Raw genomic sequence first — 13,452 nt, forward strand, 5'->3', positions numbered from 1 at the left:
TGTGTACGCTGTGAGTTTCTTCAGTATGATCCGCTCCATAATTTGATTGATAATTGGTAATGTTGCTATGGGTCTGTAATTGCTGATTAAATTTCTTTTTCCATGTTTGTATATGGGTGTGATTATGGCGGTCTTTAGCATACTTGGCATCTGTCCTGTTTTAAATATTTTATTTATTAATTTTAGTAGGATCTGACTTAAACTAGTTGCATGTTGCTTTATATCTTTCGGTCTTATACCATCAATTCCTGGGTGTTTGTTTGGTTTGATTTGAAGTATTGCAGAGAGAAGTTCTGCTTCTTTTATGGTCGGGAACCATAATGTCTGTTTTGATTGTGGTCCAAGTGGAGGGTCACGTTTTGTGATTGGGGGAATATTTCTGTGCAGTTCTTGGATGGTCTGTAAAGTATTGGTTAAAGTCATTTGCTAGTTGTTGGATAGGTTTTGCGTCTTTCATGAAGCTGTGTTTTATGGTTTCGGAGGCGGTGGTGTTGGGAACACAAGCTAGCAACTCATTGATCATATGCCAGGTTTGTTTCATGTTGTTTTGTGCAGAGGTTAGTTTGTCTCATTAGTAGTTTATTTTTGCATTTCTGATTTGTGTTGTAAGACGATTCCTTGTTATCTTATATTCAGTTTTTAAAGCGTATTATTTGGATATCGCTTTAATTCTCTCCATAAAGCGTCCTTTCTGTGTATATCTAGGATTAAGTTTTGTGTTATCCAAGGATTTTACGTTGTTTTTGAACGAATTCTGACTTTCTTTGTAGCTTTCTTATATATTTCCTTCAGTGTGAGTTTAATGTTGTTGTATAAGATATCTGCTGAATCTGATGCCAAGTGTTCCCAGTCTGTTTTTTCTTATTTCGTGGTTGACTATTTCTTCGTCTATTATTGTTTTCTGTCGCTTTTCTTCCGTGGGACATTGCATGGATATTGTCTTGGTGTGCAGGTTTAGAGCGGTGAAGTAATGGTCTGCTACTTTGCACTTTATGATTGATGCAGTGTAACTATTTGGTGGTGCTCGGACGTTTATATGATCTAGATAGGAGGCAGTGATAGTATTTCCGACTATTTCTTCTCTAGTACATGATGTTATTGTTGGTATTAGATTATACATGGATAGCGTGTCTAGGTATTGTACAGTGTTGTTCTGTTTTTCGTTTGCAATATTTATGTATATGTCGCCAATTATCATTAGGTATTCAGTTGAGCATATTTCTTGGCGTGAAAGCCAGCAATCGAGTTCGTGCAAGAATTTTATCATGTTTAGATTTGGTGGCCTGTAAATGGCATTTACAATAATAATAATAAAAGTTCAAATAATAATAATAATAATAATAATAATAATAATAATAATAATAATAATAATAATAATAATAATAATAATCTCCCCTCTGTCTTTTCACCCTACATTGGCCCCTAGTGATACGTTCTTTTCAAGCTTTTATTAATTTGTGTTTATTTCTTTTGTAGAAAAGGCAGTTGTTCCCATACTTCGACTGTGCCTACCAAGGCATTGTTTCAGGAGATTTGAAAGAAGACGTTTGGCCTGTCCGTTATTTTGTCTCGAGGAATTTTGAACTTTTATGTGCTTATTCATTCGCCAAAAACTTTAGTATTTATGGTGAGTATTTTCAGCAGTTTCTTTAATGTATTCATGCTAATTCGTTCAAGGCCATCTGCTGTAATGACAAATGGATTGATGGACGAAAAATGACAAGACCATCTGCGAATAATCGTGTAGAATAGTGGAATAATAATGGATGATGGGGTTATTTACTATCACATTTTTAATAAACTCTGCAGATGAGACTGCCTTGATCGATTGCATAAAAATATGAAATTTTCATGTCATCGCATATGGAATTCTATTCTTTGATAGTTGGCGCACTTCTTCCCACACTCCCGTTTTATAACAAAGAGGGATATTTTTCATAGTCCTATCATAACTTTACTTCTAAAACATTCTAATCTTCTCATCGATATTTAAACATTAGAATGTTGACAAATTGAGTATTTGTAATTAACAAGGATTAGTTTGAATGAATTGTACTCGAAACATTATTGACTCAGATCTGCTTTCTTGGAATTAAAATTTCTAAGTAAATAGAATTTTTATTATTAGAATAGCAAAATAGCTTGTTGAATGTATGAAGAATTAAAATAAGTGAAACACCGTCATTCATAATGCTTTATTTTACTGATTACATTATGGAAATAAGATAAGGTTCTCTGAAAACTGTTAGCAACACTGAGACTTCGCAATAATACCTCAGATTAAATGAAAGAAGTAGAAGTAGAGTGATAAGGTCCACTGAAAATCTTTAGCAAGACTGATACTCCTCATGGGATCTCTGCATTTCACTTGAGAGTGAAATGCAGGTGTGTTTATACTTGAGTGCAATCGGTTTTATCGTTTCTTTCACTTTGTTCAAAAGAAATACATATAAAATAAAAGTTATCAGAATAATTTGAGAGATTTTTAGTCATGGAATTCTTAATGCGTATTTATACCAAACTATCATGATTTTGCGATTTTTAAAATTTTAGATTTTGCAAAACTAAAATGGAAGCCTAATTTAATGGACTTTTTTTTTGTAATATCTATCGAGAAATAAGTTATATTTTAATAATTTCGTTATGATTACATATTTATATTTATATATTTAGATATATGTTTAAAGTATTTTCCACATACCATATGCAATTAAGTTTATGTTGATACTTATATAGGAAATATTTTATCTGCTTAACTCAACACAAAACGACAATGAATAACTTTCCGATATTAATGTAGACTTCATATTTGACAGGTGAAAGAGTTGCAAGTCTAGTGATTGTCCTCGAAAACGCTGAAAACGTCGAGAACATATGCTCTCAGCTGAGACAGAGGATCGAAGCAATGTATTCTAGTCCTCCTGCATACGGGGCAAGAGTAGTTACAAAAATCTTGACAGATTCCGTCCTCTACCACCAATGGTAAGCAACGATCACTATTAATATTGAAATATTAATAGAGATGTAGTGGTGGTGGTGGTGGTGGTGGTGGTGTGTGTGGGTGGGGGGGGAGTTCTATTTTTCTTAATCGGAATAATCTAAATAGCCAAAGCTACCGGGTAACAGCCATCAGAAGTCAAACATATCTAAACATCTAAACAGAATATGATCGTAATCATGAATGTCCAAGATTATTTTAATACAGAAAGTTTATACTGTGAAAATCTATTTAGGATTCCAGGCAATAAAGAAGGCATTGAATCCGAAAGAAACTGGAATTTAGAATAACACTCAAAATTATTTGTATCAAAAATAAAGATTAATTAGCAGGAAAGGTTTAAATTTTACGGGTTTAAATTAAATGCCGTAAAATTTCCATCCATCCGCCCTCTCAAATTCTGATTTCAGTTCTTAGGAATATATGAACATGATCTCTCTCTCTCTCTCTCTCTCTCTCTCTCTCTCTTTGTGGATCCCAAGATTATACGTAAACTAATTGTAGATGGAATAAACGGTACATAATTCAAGCATGGTACTGTTTGAAGCCATTACAGGTACCCAGTAAGCAGACTGGTAGAGTCCACCATGTGGCGAAAAATTGTCTCTTAAAAAATTTAAAAGGCTTCCACAAATATCCGTGTCACCGTAGGATTCGAACCCAAATTCTGTTGACAGAAAAGTGAACGGGCTGTTCACTCAAGGAATCAGGCCATCAAACTGTTTGGGTCACTCCTGTAATTAAGGCTTCTATGTTATTTTATTACCAATTTTTTCCAGGCAAAATTCATATTTTGTAGTGGTGATGTATACACACACACAAACACACACATGTATATTATATGTAGCACCAAATTTACATGTTTAAAAAATGAATGGGCACGTTATTTACGTTAATTTAGGATTTTCTACTGAAGTCAATATTTTTATTGAAAAATGTGCCTTAATGTATTTGCAAAAATATCACAAACTCCATTTTTTCCTCATCTTCAAACAAATTTATTTATTTATTTTTCATCATTTTTATTAGAGAGCCTTTACGACAATACCAGAGACTGACCGTGTTATAGTGAAAAGTTCGAAGATTTGCTTATATTCATTCTCTAAAATTGTGTGTGTGTGTGTGTGTGTGTGTGTGTGTGTGTGTGTGTGTGTGTGTGTGTGTGTGTGTGTGTGTGTGTGTGTGTGTGTGTGTGTGTGTGTGTGTGTGTGTGTGTGTGTGTGTGTGTGTGTGTGTGTGTGTGTGTGGATTATTATTTCCATTCTCTAGTCAATCTAATATTATTACTTTATTTTTCAAGGATACTCGAAGTTCAAGCCATGTCTGATCGTATCAAGTCCGCGAGAAAAGAATTATACGAGGAATTGCGAAAATTAAATACTCCGGGAAATTGGGATTTTTTGATCACACAGAAAGGAATGTTTTCCCTTCATCAATTTTCAGGTAAGAAACAAAACAAAAAACTCGGGACATTTCACAGATATGAACGATATCATTTTTATTTAAAATTTTATATCGTTAAGTTTTAAATACTCACAGGCTCAAATTAGCAGTGCTTTGTCATTAAAAGGTAATTGCCAATGTTCTCAGCGGAAAACTGAAAATATTTATTATTAATTAGTGTCTTAATTATTAACCATAAATAAACATAAATAATCACAGATTATTAATGATCAACATCAATGGAAAGATTATACAAAGTTCATTTCCATCCAACTCACAGAGGTCCTGTAGTGAAAAGAAAGACGTTAATATACGCGCTAAGAACCGAGTATATTTTGTTTTATTGGACTGTTGTGTAATTGTGAGTACTTTGATGGTAAGGTAAGAAAATTAATTAACCTGTTATTAGGGAAAGGAAAAAATTGAATGAATTGCCCATATTGGAATCTAAAAATCTGTTCCATCTCAAGTTAATAGTGTTCTGTCATTAAAAGATAGCTGCTACTGTTCTCATCGGAAAATTGAAAATACTTATTATTAGTGGATTAGAATAGCTGATGGATAGATATTAAAGAGTGGTTATGGAGGGGCTGAGTCTAGGAGAAGGCAGGTGACTTGTAGTGTACCTCGGGGCTCGGTACTTGGTGCTCTGTTATTTGATTTGTACAATGATATGGTATAATTTGGCAGGAAATATGTTTACTGATGATGCAAAATTGGGAAGAGCACCAGTCAATTCAAATGATGTAGATATCTTGCACGATGACTTAAATAGGCTGGCGGCATTGGCTGAGGTAAAAATGGCTGTCAGTTTAACGTGCCTGAGTGTAAAGTGATGCACTTCGGGAGGATGAGATCACATGCTGTGTATTATATTAGTGGAACTGAATTGCAAGAAGATGACGAGGCAAGAGACTTCGGGATTATTGTGGACAGAGAATTTAAGTTTAGAAGGCATATTTCAAAGATTGCCAAAACAGCGCATCAAATTCCATGGTTGTTGAAGAACATTGATAGGTCGGAATAGGGAAGTTATTGTTCCACTTTATATGGCATTAATAAGACCTCATTTGGACTACTGCGCACAGATCTGGTCACATGAATTTCTTGGTGATGAAGAAATGGTGGAGAAGATGCAGAGGCGAGTTACAAAGACTGTTGAAAGTCTGTGGAATGTTTCTCATGAGTATGTGGGCTCCAGAAACTAGCTGATAGGCGTAATATATAGAAAAATATAAGTTATTAAATGGTTTAATAGGATTGATATTGGCGACTTTTTTTTTTCGGTACAGTACAGGAAGGGAGAAAACGAGGAGTCATCCCTTGAAATTGTGTGAGAGTGTAGTTAACAAGGAGGCTAGATATTTGGCTTGTAGGGTGGTGAATGTGCGGAATGCATTGCCAAAGGTGGCTGTGAGCGCTTCGTCTGTGAATGAACTTAAAGAGAAGTATGATAGGGGTTGTGTGCATAAATGGTTAGTGTGTGTCAATGTAGGGTGTCCGTGATGAGTCTTTTGACTCCATGGAGATACCATTGTAATAATAATAATAATAATAATAATAATATTTTTTAAATAGTAACAGTAATAGTAATAGACTGGAGCCAAGCCAAGTAATCTGTTGATATTCCTCTTTAAGGGCTGTGGAACATCCTTCTCTGTGAAGAATACTTCATAGAGAAGGCTAAGATGACTGGGAGTAGCAGGAGGGCGCTGTGTAGGCATACGAACGGGCAGGCACACGGTGATATCGCTGCTCCAGTTTTTTATAGTTTTAAAGTGGTTCCAACTCCTGTTTTAAGTTGAAAGTGTTCCCAAGTAACCCTGCTTATCACGCCGAAGAGAGTGATAAAAAATTCAACGAGATCGGCTAAGAAGAAACCAAATTTGAAGTATTTAAAAGTGAACAGAGAGGACCGTGGTCAACAACGAGGGAAGAACATCTTTACAATCACGCCATAACTGCCCGAGGGAAGAAAGGTGAGTCATGAAGTGTATCAAATGCCTGGAGGATTTATCGTCTGGCGGAAATAATACAACTGGTACGAAATGCAGTAGGATTCTACACTTAAAATGTGTTGGCTTTTCAGAAACAATGGGGCAACATAAACATAAATCCGATGTAACACGCGGGGATGGAAGTGCGTACTCTGTAGGAAGAACAAAGAAACGCATCTAAAGCAGCCACCTACAACGCAGCCGATTATACCGGAGGCAAAATCAGTCGACGAACTGAACAGACAAAAAAATGCAGGTAAGTCCTATAATTTCAACTCTTTAAATATACTAATAGGAAACGGTCTACAGACCATAAAAGCCAGCTTCGTAGACCTTGTGCAAGAACTCTTTAATAAACAGAACGAACAAATAACAAAAAAATCTAGCGAATATGAAAATTTAGTAAAACATAATAATTTAGCAGTGATAGAAGTGTTGCAAACAGTAAAAAATATTAAAATGAGCTTTAACGCACTAAATGACAGGCAACACAATTTGATTGAAAGGACATCCGAACCACGTCAAGAACTTCATTCTCTAAAACTACAATACGTACGTTTAAATCAGCAACAACATAAAGAAGATCTTGTCATAAACGGTCTTCTTGAAACGGCACCTACAGAAAACCTAGAGACGTGATTTTAAAATTAGGCCCATGAAATTGATATCCCCCTACAGCTTATCTACATTCAGACCGTAAATCGGATTCCTGGTAAGAGCAAAAACCAAGGCTTGCCACGACCTTCACCAGTCATAATTCGTCTTAAGCAAGTCCACAAGAGACAATCTCATAAAAGCCAGCTGGCAGAAAAAACCAGTTGCCAAGGACTTGAACGCATTGCAAGACAATACACCAATCTTCCTATCCGAATATTTAACACCATCAAACCAGATTCTGTTGTACCAAGCAAGAAAAGCAAAAATAGAAAAAAAAAGTACCAATTTTTTTTCTATTTTTGTGGACCAGAGATGCCAAGATATTCATAAGGAAGTCACAAGTTTCAAAGCCGATACAAATTAAAAGCTCAGAAGACATAGAAAGGCTGCCACTGTGAAAAAAAAGCCTCCTAATTAGCTGAAAAAGAAGCCCACAATAAAAATGAATGTGAACCATCAAGACAGATGCAATAACACAGGATATATCGGCAATTTCACTTTGATCAGACCTTTCAGATCATTCATTTGACCTCTCAAACACCTGCCTACTTCCAACACAGCAAGCAAATCAATAATATATATATAACCAGTGTCATCCTCACATAAGCTATTTACAAAGCTTCGAGGATGCAGTTGAGACATCATCCCAGTAGTAGTATTTATCTAACATTATTTATTTAACATTCTCTAATGAATACTTGTAGTAAACAAAAAATGTGATAGTAATACTTCAGTTATATATTTGTAAATAATTTGTGATGAGAATAATAAACTTTGCCATTGCAAAAAAAGTATTATTATTATTATTATTATAAGTTGCAAGATCACTCAAGATGTCTATTGTGTGTGTGTGTAAATATTTTAGCAATCAATAAATTACTATTACTATTAAAAAAATAAAAAAAGAATAATAATATTGGTTAATGCTCCAGATTTTCGTGACGTTATGCGTGTGCTACATAAGTTTAAGTAATGACCTAATATTTTGCCAATAAAGGTCAGATGTAGGTACCCTGAAAATGAACTTTATCTGAAAGCAAGTGGAGTCAATCAGCGCAAGACAGTCATTGATGAATGTATTTTTAGTTCCCTTCTTCACACCATAGGACACAAGGCCTGCAGCAAATAAACGGACTGGAGCCAAGCCAGGTAAATATTCCTCTTTAAGGGCTGTGGGACAGCCTTCTCTGTGAAGAATACTTCATAGAGAAGGCTAAGATGACTGGGAGTAGCAGGATGGATGAGTCAGCAGTTCAGCTGTATAAGGAAATTGGACAGCTGTTTCTCGTTTCTTTTGGTTTAGAAGGAATGGAGAATAATGGCTGCTATTTCTGACGAACAACACCATGGAAATATCTGAATAAGAGATGCAATGTGGACACTGTCTACAAGACGTCAAATTCCTCATTGTATATCAAATTTGCGTGAATAGTGAAAAAAAAGCACATTACTCCTTCTATTGTTTCTTTCCGATGTTCGTGAAGTAAGCTGTAAATCAAATTGGATAAGATTTCCTAATGGAGATATACCTCTGCCATAATCTTTAAGTTTGATATCAAAGACATTAAATAGTATTACTAAATAGCAGAATACAAATGAAAACAGATAATACTGTACCACAATATCACTATACCAAGCGATTCGTTGAGTTAGAGCCGAATCGAAAAGATCACCGATAATTCTCCATAAACAAGTTAAGAACATGCAGTCTAATCACTAAATAAATTTCCCATTGGCAATGTGAATCTCTCAACAGCATTGTCCAACCGTTTTCTTGTGTTCTTCATTGAATCATAATGAATTTTTAAATGCATTTAATTTCTTTTAAAACTTTTCATGAAGTCTAAACTTTCCTTGGAATTTTTCAAGAAATCTTTCTTAATTCTTTTCCTTAAATTGCTGTCAAATTGATCTTGTATTTATAGCCAATTTACTTGTCAGAAATATAAATATGACTATATGAACATAAATAAATAAATGCAAGTATATAAATGCGAACATATATTATAAAAACATAACTCGTAAATGTAAGTGCATTTCAATAGTAAACAATATTTTCTTTATTTTAACCATATATCTTATCTTTTATTAGATACTCAACTGCAGTGTTTAGTACAACAATATCATGTATACATTCCTTCTGCTGGACGTATTAATATGAGTGCATTAACTAATAGAAATATAAAGTACGTTGCACAGGCTTTCCATGATGTTGTGTCAAGATTCCCTGAAGTATGCTGAAATACAAAGGCACAGACGCAAATCGTTTCCATCTCCATCGTATAAGTTAGATTAAATTTCATTTGAAATGGAAAAACTGTTTGTGAACAAAGATTCTTAATTCTACAAGAATATATATTGTATATTAAAATGAACATATTGCTTTTAAAACCAGAATATTTCATAGGCTGTAGTAATAAGTAATAAGGCTGTAATATTTCGTACATGACTTTTCCTACTGTACGGGCATAAATAAATATAATGTATTTTTAACCGAATTTGTATCCGTATTAATGAAATGAAGTATATGAATAAAACGCGAAGGAAATTATATATATTATTCAGGAGTGCTGGCAGCTTAATTTCAATATCCCACTGAAAATGCGTGATTTCTGCAAATTTATTTAATGCTAAGCGCTGTCGGAAGTGCCACCTGTCGTGCACTCATGATGATACTGTTGGAGTATTCTAGATGCGTTAATCAATCGTCTGCCTTAGGTAAGTAAGATGAATTTATGTCTTGCAATGAGAACGCAGTTGACTTATGACCTTCTTTTCTAATTCAGCGGCTTCAGAGTCATACGATACTGCAACTTTTGAAGCACGCAATTAGGGACTGGTAGATGAGATATAAAAATAGCACTGCGTGAGAAGGCTTAATTATATGCAGAACCGACGCTAAGGTCTTTGCCGCCCGCATGCAATCTAAGCGCCCCTGTAACGATCCGGGCGTGTGTGTGGTTGTTTTACGATAATAAAAATTTAAATTATTTCAAATTTCTTAAATAAATTTTGACAGAACAGCCACACGTTGGTTCGCTAAATGTAACGAACGGGGTGTTGACTAGGCAAGATAATCGTTAAAAACTCAAATATTCAATAGATTCTCACAAGTTAAAGCAAATTTTGATAAAGCCACTTCACTTTAATCGTTGAATATAATGATACAGGGATTATAGCCTTCTCATCGACCCGCATCGCTAACAAAATTAAAATGAATTATAATTAAAGTTAAAATTTATTTGAACTAAAGTTTAAAAAATTCTTGCATTTTACAAGTTACTAAATTCTTAGTAACTTGTAAAAATTTCTTAATAATTTTTATAAGTGGAACTATCTTTTAGGAAAATAAAAGAAACTCAAGATAGATGAGAAAATAAGAAAAGAATTCAGAAATAATTAGAACATTTAATATAAGTATTCAAACAATAACATGCTTACAGAATCTAATTCATTTTCTATTATAGAATAACAGAAAATAAATTAAATTACATAAACATACTTGAAATTTTTTAATTAAAATTTTAGGGTTTTTGATTCCATATTCACAAAATTAGAAATAATGGTCTTACCGCACATACATCATTTTCAATAGCATTAACGCCAAATTAACAAGCATTTTTTGTGACATACTTGTTCTTAAGTAGGTTTTAATCAATATCAACTCGGAAAAGGAACATTCACCGCTCGCTACACCGACAGGTAAGGTTAATAGTATTCTTAAAGCAATTGTAAAGTTAGGGAAAGATAAATTATTGGACACAATAAAATTAAGAATATCGAAAGGGTTTTGAATATTTAAATTATCCTTCCGAAAAATATCTCGGAAAGCACATAACTCGTCATCTAGTTCTATTGCATTTACGTCTTTATTGTTGCTGTCCTTCACGAAAATCTCTAAATCGTCAGAAGCTTTTCGTAAATCTTCGTTATTAATTTGTAGTAATCTATACAAGAAATTGTCCGCGCGGTTAGCCTAGTGGCTTTGCGCTTTGCAACCATATGCCTGGGGAAGGAGTATCTTAGGTTCGATTCCCGTCAACGACGTGAGGAGCTCAATCAGCCAGCCTTGGGCGTAGACAGCAGGGTTTTTCCCGCCAGTTTATCTGGTGATTTTCATCCCGCAAGCCGGCAAACCGGTCCGAGGACACACACACGGATTGCAGTCAGGAATACTGATCCAGCTCACGTGCTCCCAATAGGGAACGCTCCAATTGCGGAAATCTCTGTATAAAACCAGTTCAAATTTGAATTAAGTTGAGTGGATTGTCATTTCGTTGGTTACTCACTGTTACGAGCTGTGTTTGTTTCTCTGTGTGTGTGTGTGTGTGTGTGTGATACGAGGACAAAATTGAGCTTACGATTTGGATTTTATTAAAAGAAATAATTCCAGAAAAAAAAGTTTTTTTTTTTCACGTTTTTCTCACTCAAATGTCACCACTGTGATAATGCTAAGAATTTTGTCGACTTTATAAAATAGTTTCTACGTACTTGAGTATAATATTAAGGCTACTAATGAAAAGCGTAGGTGTCGTTCATTATTTATAATAATCTTAAAGGTATAAACAACATCTCACTAATATTTTGCTGATTTTCTACCCAGCATCATCAGAACACAATGATAACTGTGACGGGTACACAGCAATCGTATTTTTTGCAATTAATGCAACCATACTTGTTGAGGTTGGGAGAGTGCTTCAAAACTGATGCTGATTCTAAGAATGACCTCTCAGATAATGTTTTTCTCCATCTGGTTCTATGTGAAGGAGTATCCAGAGCACGGTCTGCCAATCCCAACTTGTCATACAAATGATCTCGGATGTATTTTTTGTGTTCTTCGAGGCTTATGTTAACTGATCTACCAGTCTGTCCAAAGTATGGTCTCATCAAAACACTTCCTCACCGAGCCAGGGCTATTTGTTCAAATAACACATACCTTTTTTCGCAACACCTTTTCACCCAATGGCTACAGCCCATATAAAATAGATAAAATATTACGTGCACCCCCATCTCTCCTGCGCCCAACACACAGGATCACAGCAAAACAATTCCCATCCCATCAGAGCCAAAGTTCTCTGTAAATATGATCTCCGTACTACTTTTAAACTTTTCATTCAGCTAGCTACCTATCTTCGTTCTCCTAAAGAATGATTACATCCTCTTGAACATCCTGGAGTATATAAAGTTTCTTGTGCCCCCAGTTTAGCCTACTTTGGACAGACTGGTAAATCAATTAACATCCGCCTCGAAGAACACAAAAATTACATCCGAGATCATCTATATGGCAGTCTGGATTGGCAGATCATGCTCTGGATACTCCTTCACATACGATCATATGGAGAAAAACATATTTATTACCATAGAAGTTGTTACAGGTCTGAGAGGCTGGCCGGACTTCTCTAAATTAACTTCGTAGTTATCCGACCGTTAGAGGCGGTTGCCGTGGAAGGACATTAAGTGTCAGTTACAATTTAAATAGTTTCTTCAATTACTTAGTTTAGTGCTGTGTGCCTGTCACAGTTATCATTGTGCTCTGATGATGCTGGCTAGAAAACCAGCGAAATATTAGTGGGTTTAATAAATGTCTTATTTTCCCTGTTGGTATTGTTTATACCGTTAAGCTATTATGAATTAAGGTTACTGTCAGAATGTTGACAGAAACTTATTGTTAATAAAGTTACCTTTACTGTTTTCACTCGAAGTGTTTCACAACAGTTAAGGACGAAGTTTTTATTCAGGTGAGCATAGTTAATATAGTTCCCCCCCCCCCCTAACCATTCCGTTATTTTTAAAATGATATATTTTGTATGGAAGTCATCCTTCTTTAGCCAGTGTTAGAGTTTATCATATTACAAATATTATTAACAGAAATTTCAGAACTATTTTGGACACAAATAAGTATGATTGTTGGTAAGGTAGTGAGGTAAACGAAAGTTAATAACTGCGATTATTAAAAACAGAGTTGAATATAAAAAAGTAATAAGAAAAAAAAAATCGAAACGTAGAGGTTGCATTACATGTAAAGAAGTCGTGTGCCGAACAAAAGCTAACATTCTTTCAGCATATGAGCAATCTGAGAGACTTGGGAATAACAGGGATATCCAATAATAGCAGGTGTTTTCTGACATTTGGAAAAATGTCAGAAACAAAAAAAAAGTTTCATTCGCAACATGAAAATTTGCTACCACCTGTTAGAATGGCATGTGGTTTGGGAAATAGAGACAATAGCCATCATTTTTGTAATTAAGCTTCTTATTGTTAAACTTAGTTATTGCAGAAATGGTAAGCAAGAATGTGTTAAATTGCACTGTATGTGTGTGTGTGTGTGTGTGTGTGTGTGTGTGTGTGTGTGTGTGT

The 13,452-nt window shown here is 34.7% G+C and overlaps 2 protein-coding genes across 2 annotated transcripts in view; both read left to right on the forward strand.

Moving 5' to 3' along the window:
• The window catches only part of LOC150106782 (aspartate aminotransferase, cytoplasmic-like), a 29,402-nt gene extending 27,749 nt beyond the window's left edge, over positions 1 to 1,653 (forward strand). The window contains exon 4 of the mRNA XM_090393481.1: positions 1,477 to 1,653. Within this exon, the coding sequence (XP_090249607.1) occupies positions 1,477 to 1,653 (177 nt within the window). The remainder of the gene's footprint in view (positions 1 to 1,476) is intronic.
• A 1,200-nt stretch (positions 1,654 to 2,853) lies between these two features.
• LOC150106783 (uncharacterized) lies at positions 2,854 to 9,413 on the forward strand. Its single transcript, XM_090393020.1, has 3 exons — positions 2,854 to 2,982; positions 4,299 to 4,441; positions 9,188 to 9,413. The coding sequence occupies exons 1-3, from the start codon at positions 2,906 to 2,908 to the stop codon at positions 9,334 to 9,336; spliced, it is 369 nt and encodes a 122-aa protein (XP_090249146.1). The 5' UTR covers positions 2,854 to 2,905; the 3' UTR covers positions 9,337 to 9,413.
• The last annotated feature ends 4,039 nt before the right edge of the window (positions 9,414 to 13,452 follow it).

Source organism: Typopeltis vanoorti, chromosome 5 (assembly GCF_054136105.1).
Source record: "Typopeltis vanoorti isolate ZY-2024b chromosome 5, IOZ_Tvanoo_1.0, whole genome shotgun sequence".
Taxonomy (NCBI): Eukaryota; Metazoa; Arthropoda; class Arachnida; order Uropygi; family Thelyphonidae; genus Typopeltis; species Typopeltis vanoorti.

Bases quoted from the DNA above. Each gene is read 5' to 3' on its own strand.
- LOC150106783 (XM_090393020.1), top strand. From the start codon at position 2,906: ATGTATTCTAGTCCTCCTGCATACGGGGCAAGAGTAGTTACAAAAATC. The intron at 2,983-4,298 runs GTAAGCAACGAT...TTATTTTTCAAG, and splicing joins TCCGTCCTCTACCACCAATG to GATACTCGAAGTTCAAGCCA. The intron at 4,442-9,187 runs GTAAGAAACAAA...ATCTTTTATTAG, and splicing joins TTCCCTTCATCAATTTTCAG to ATACTCAACTGCAGTGTTTA.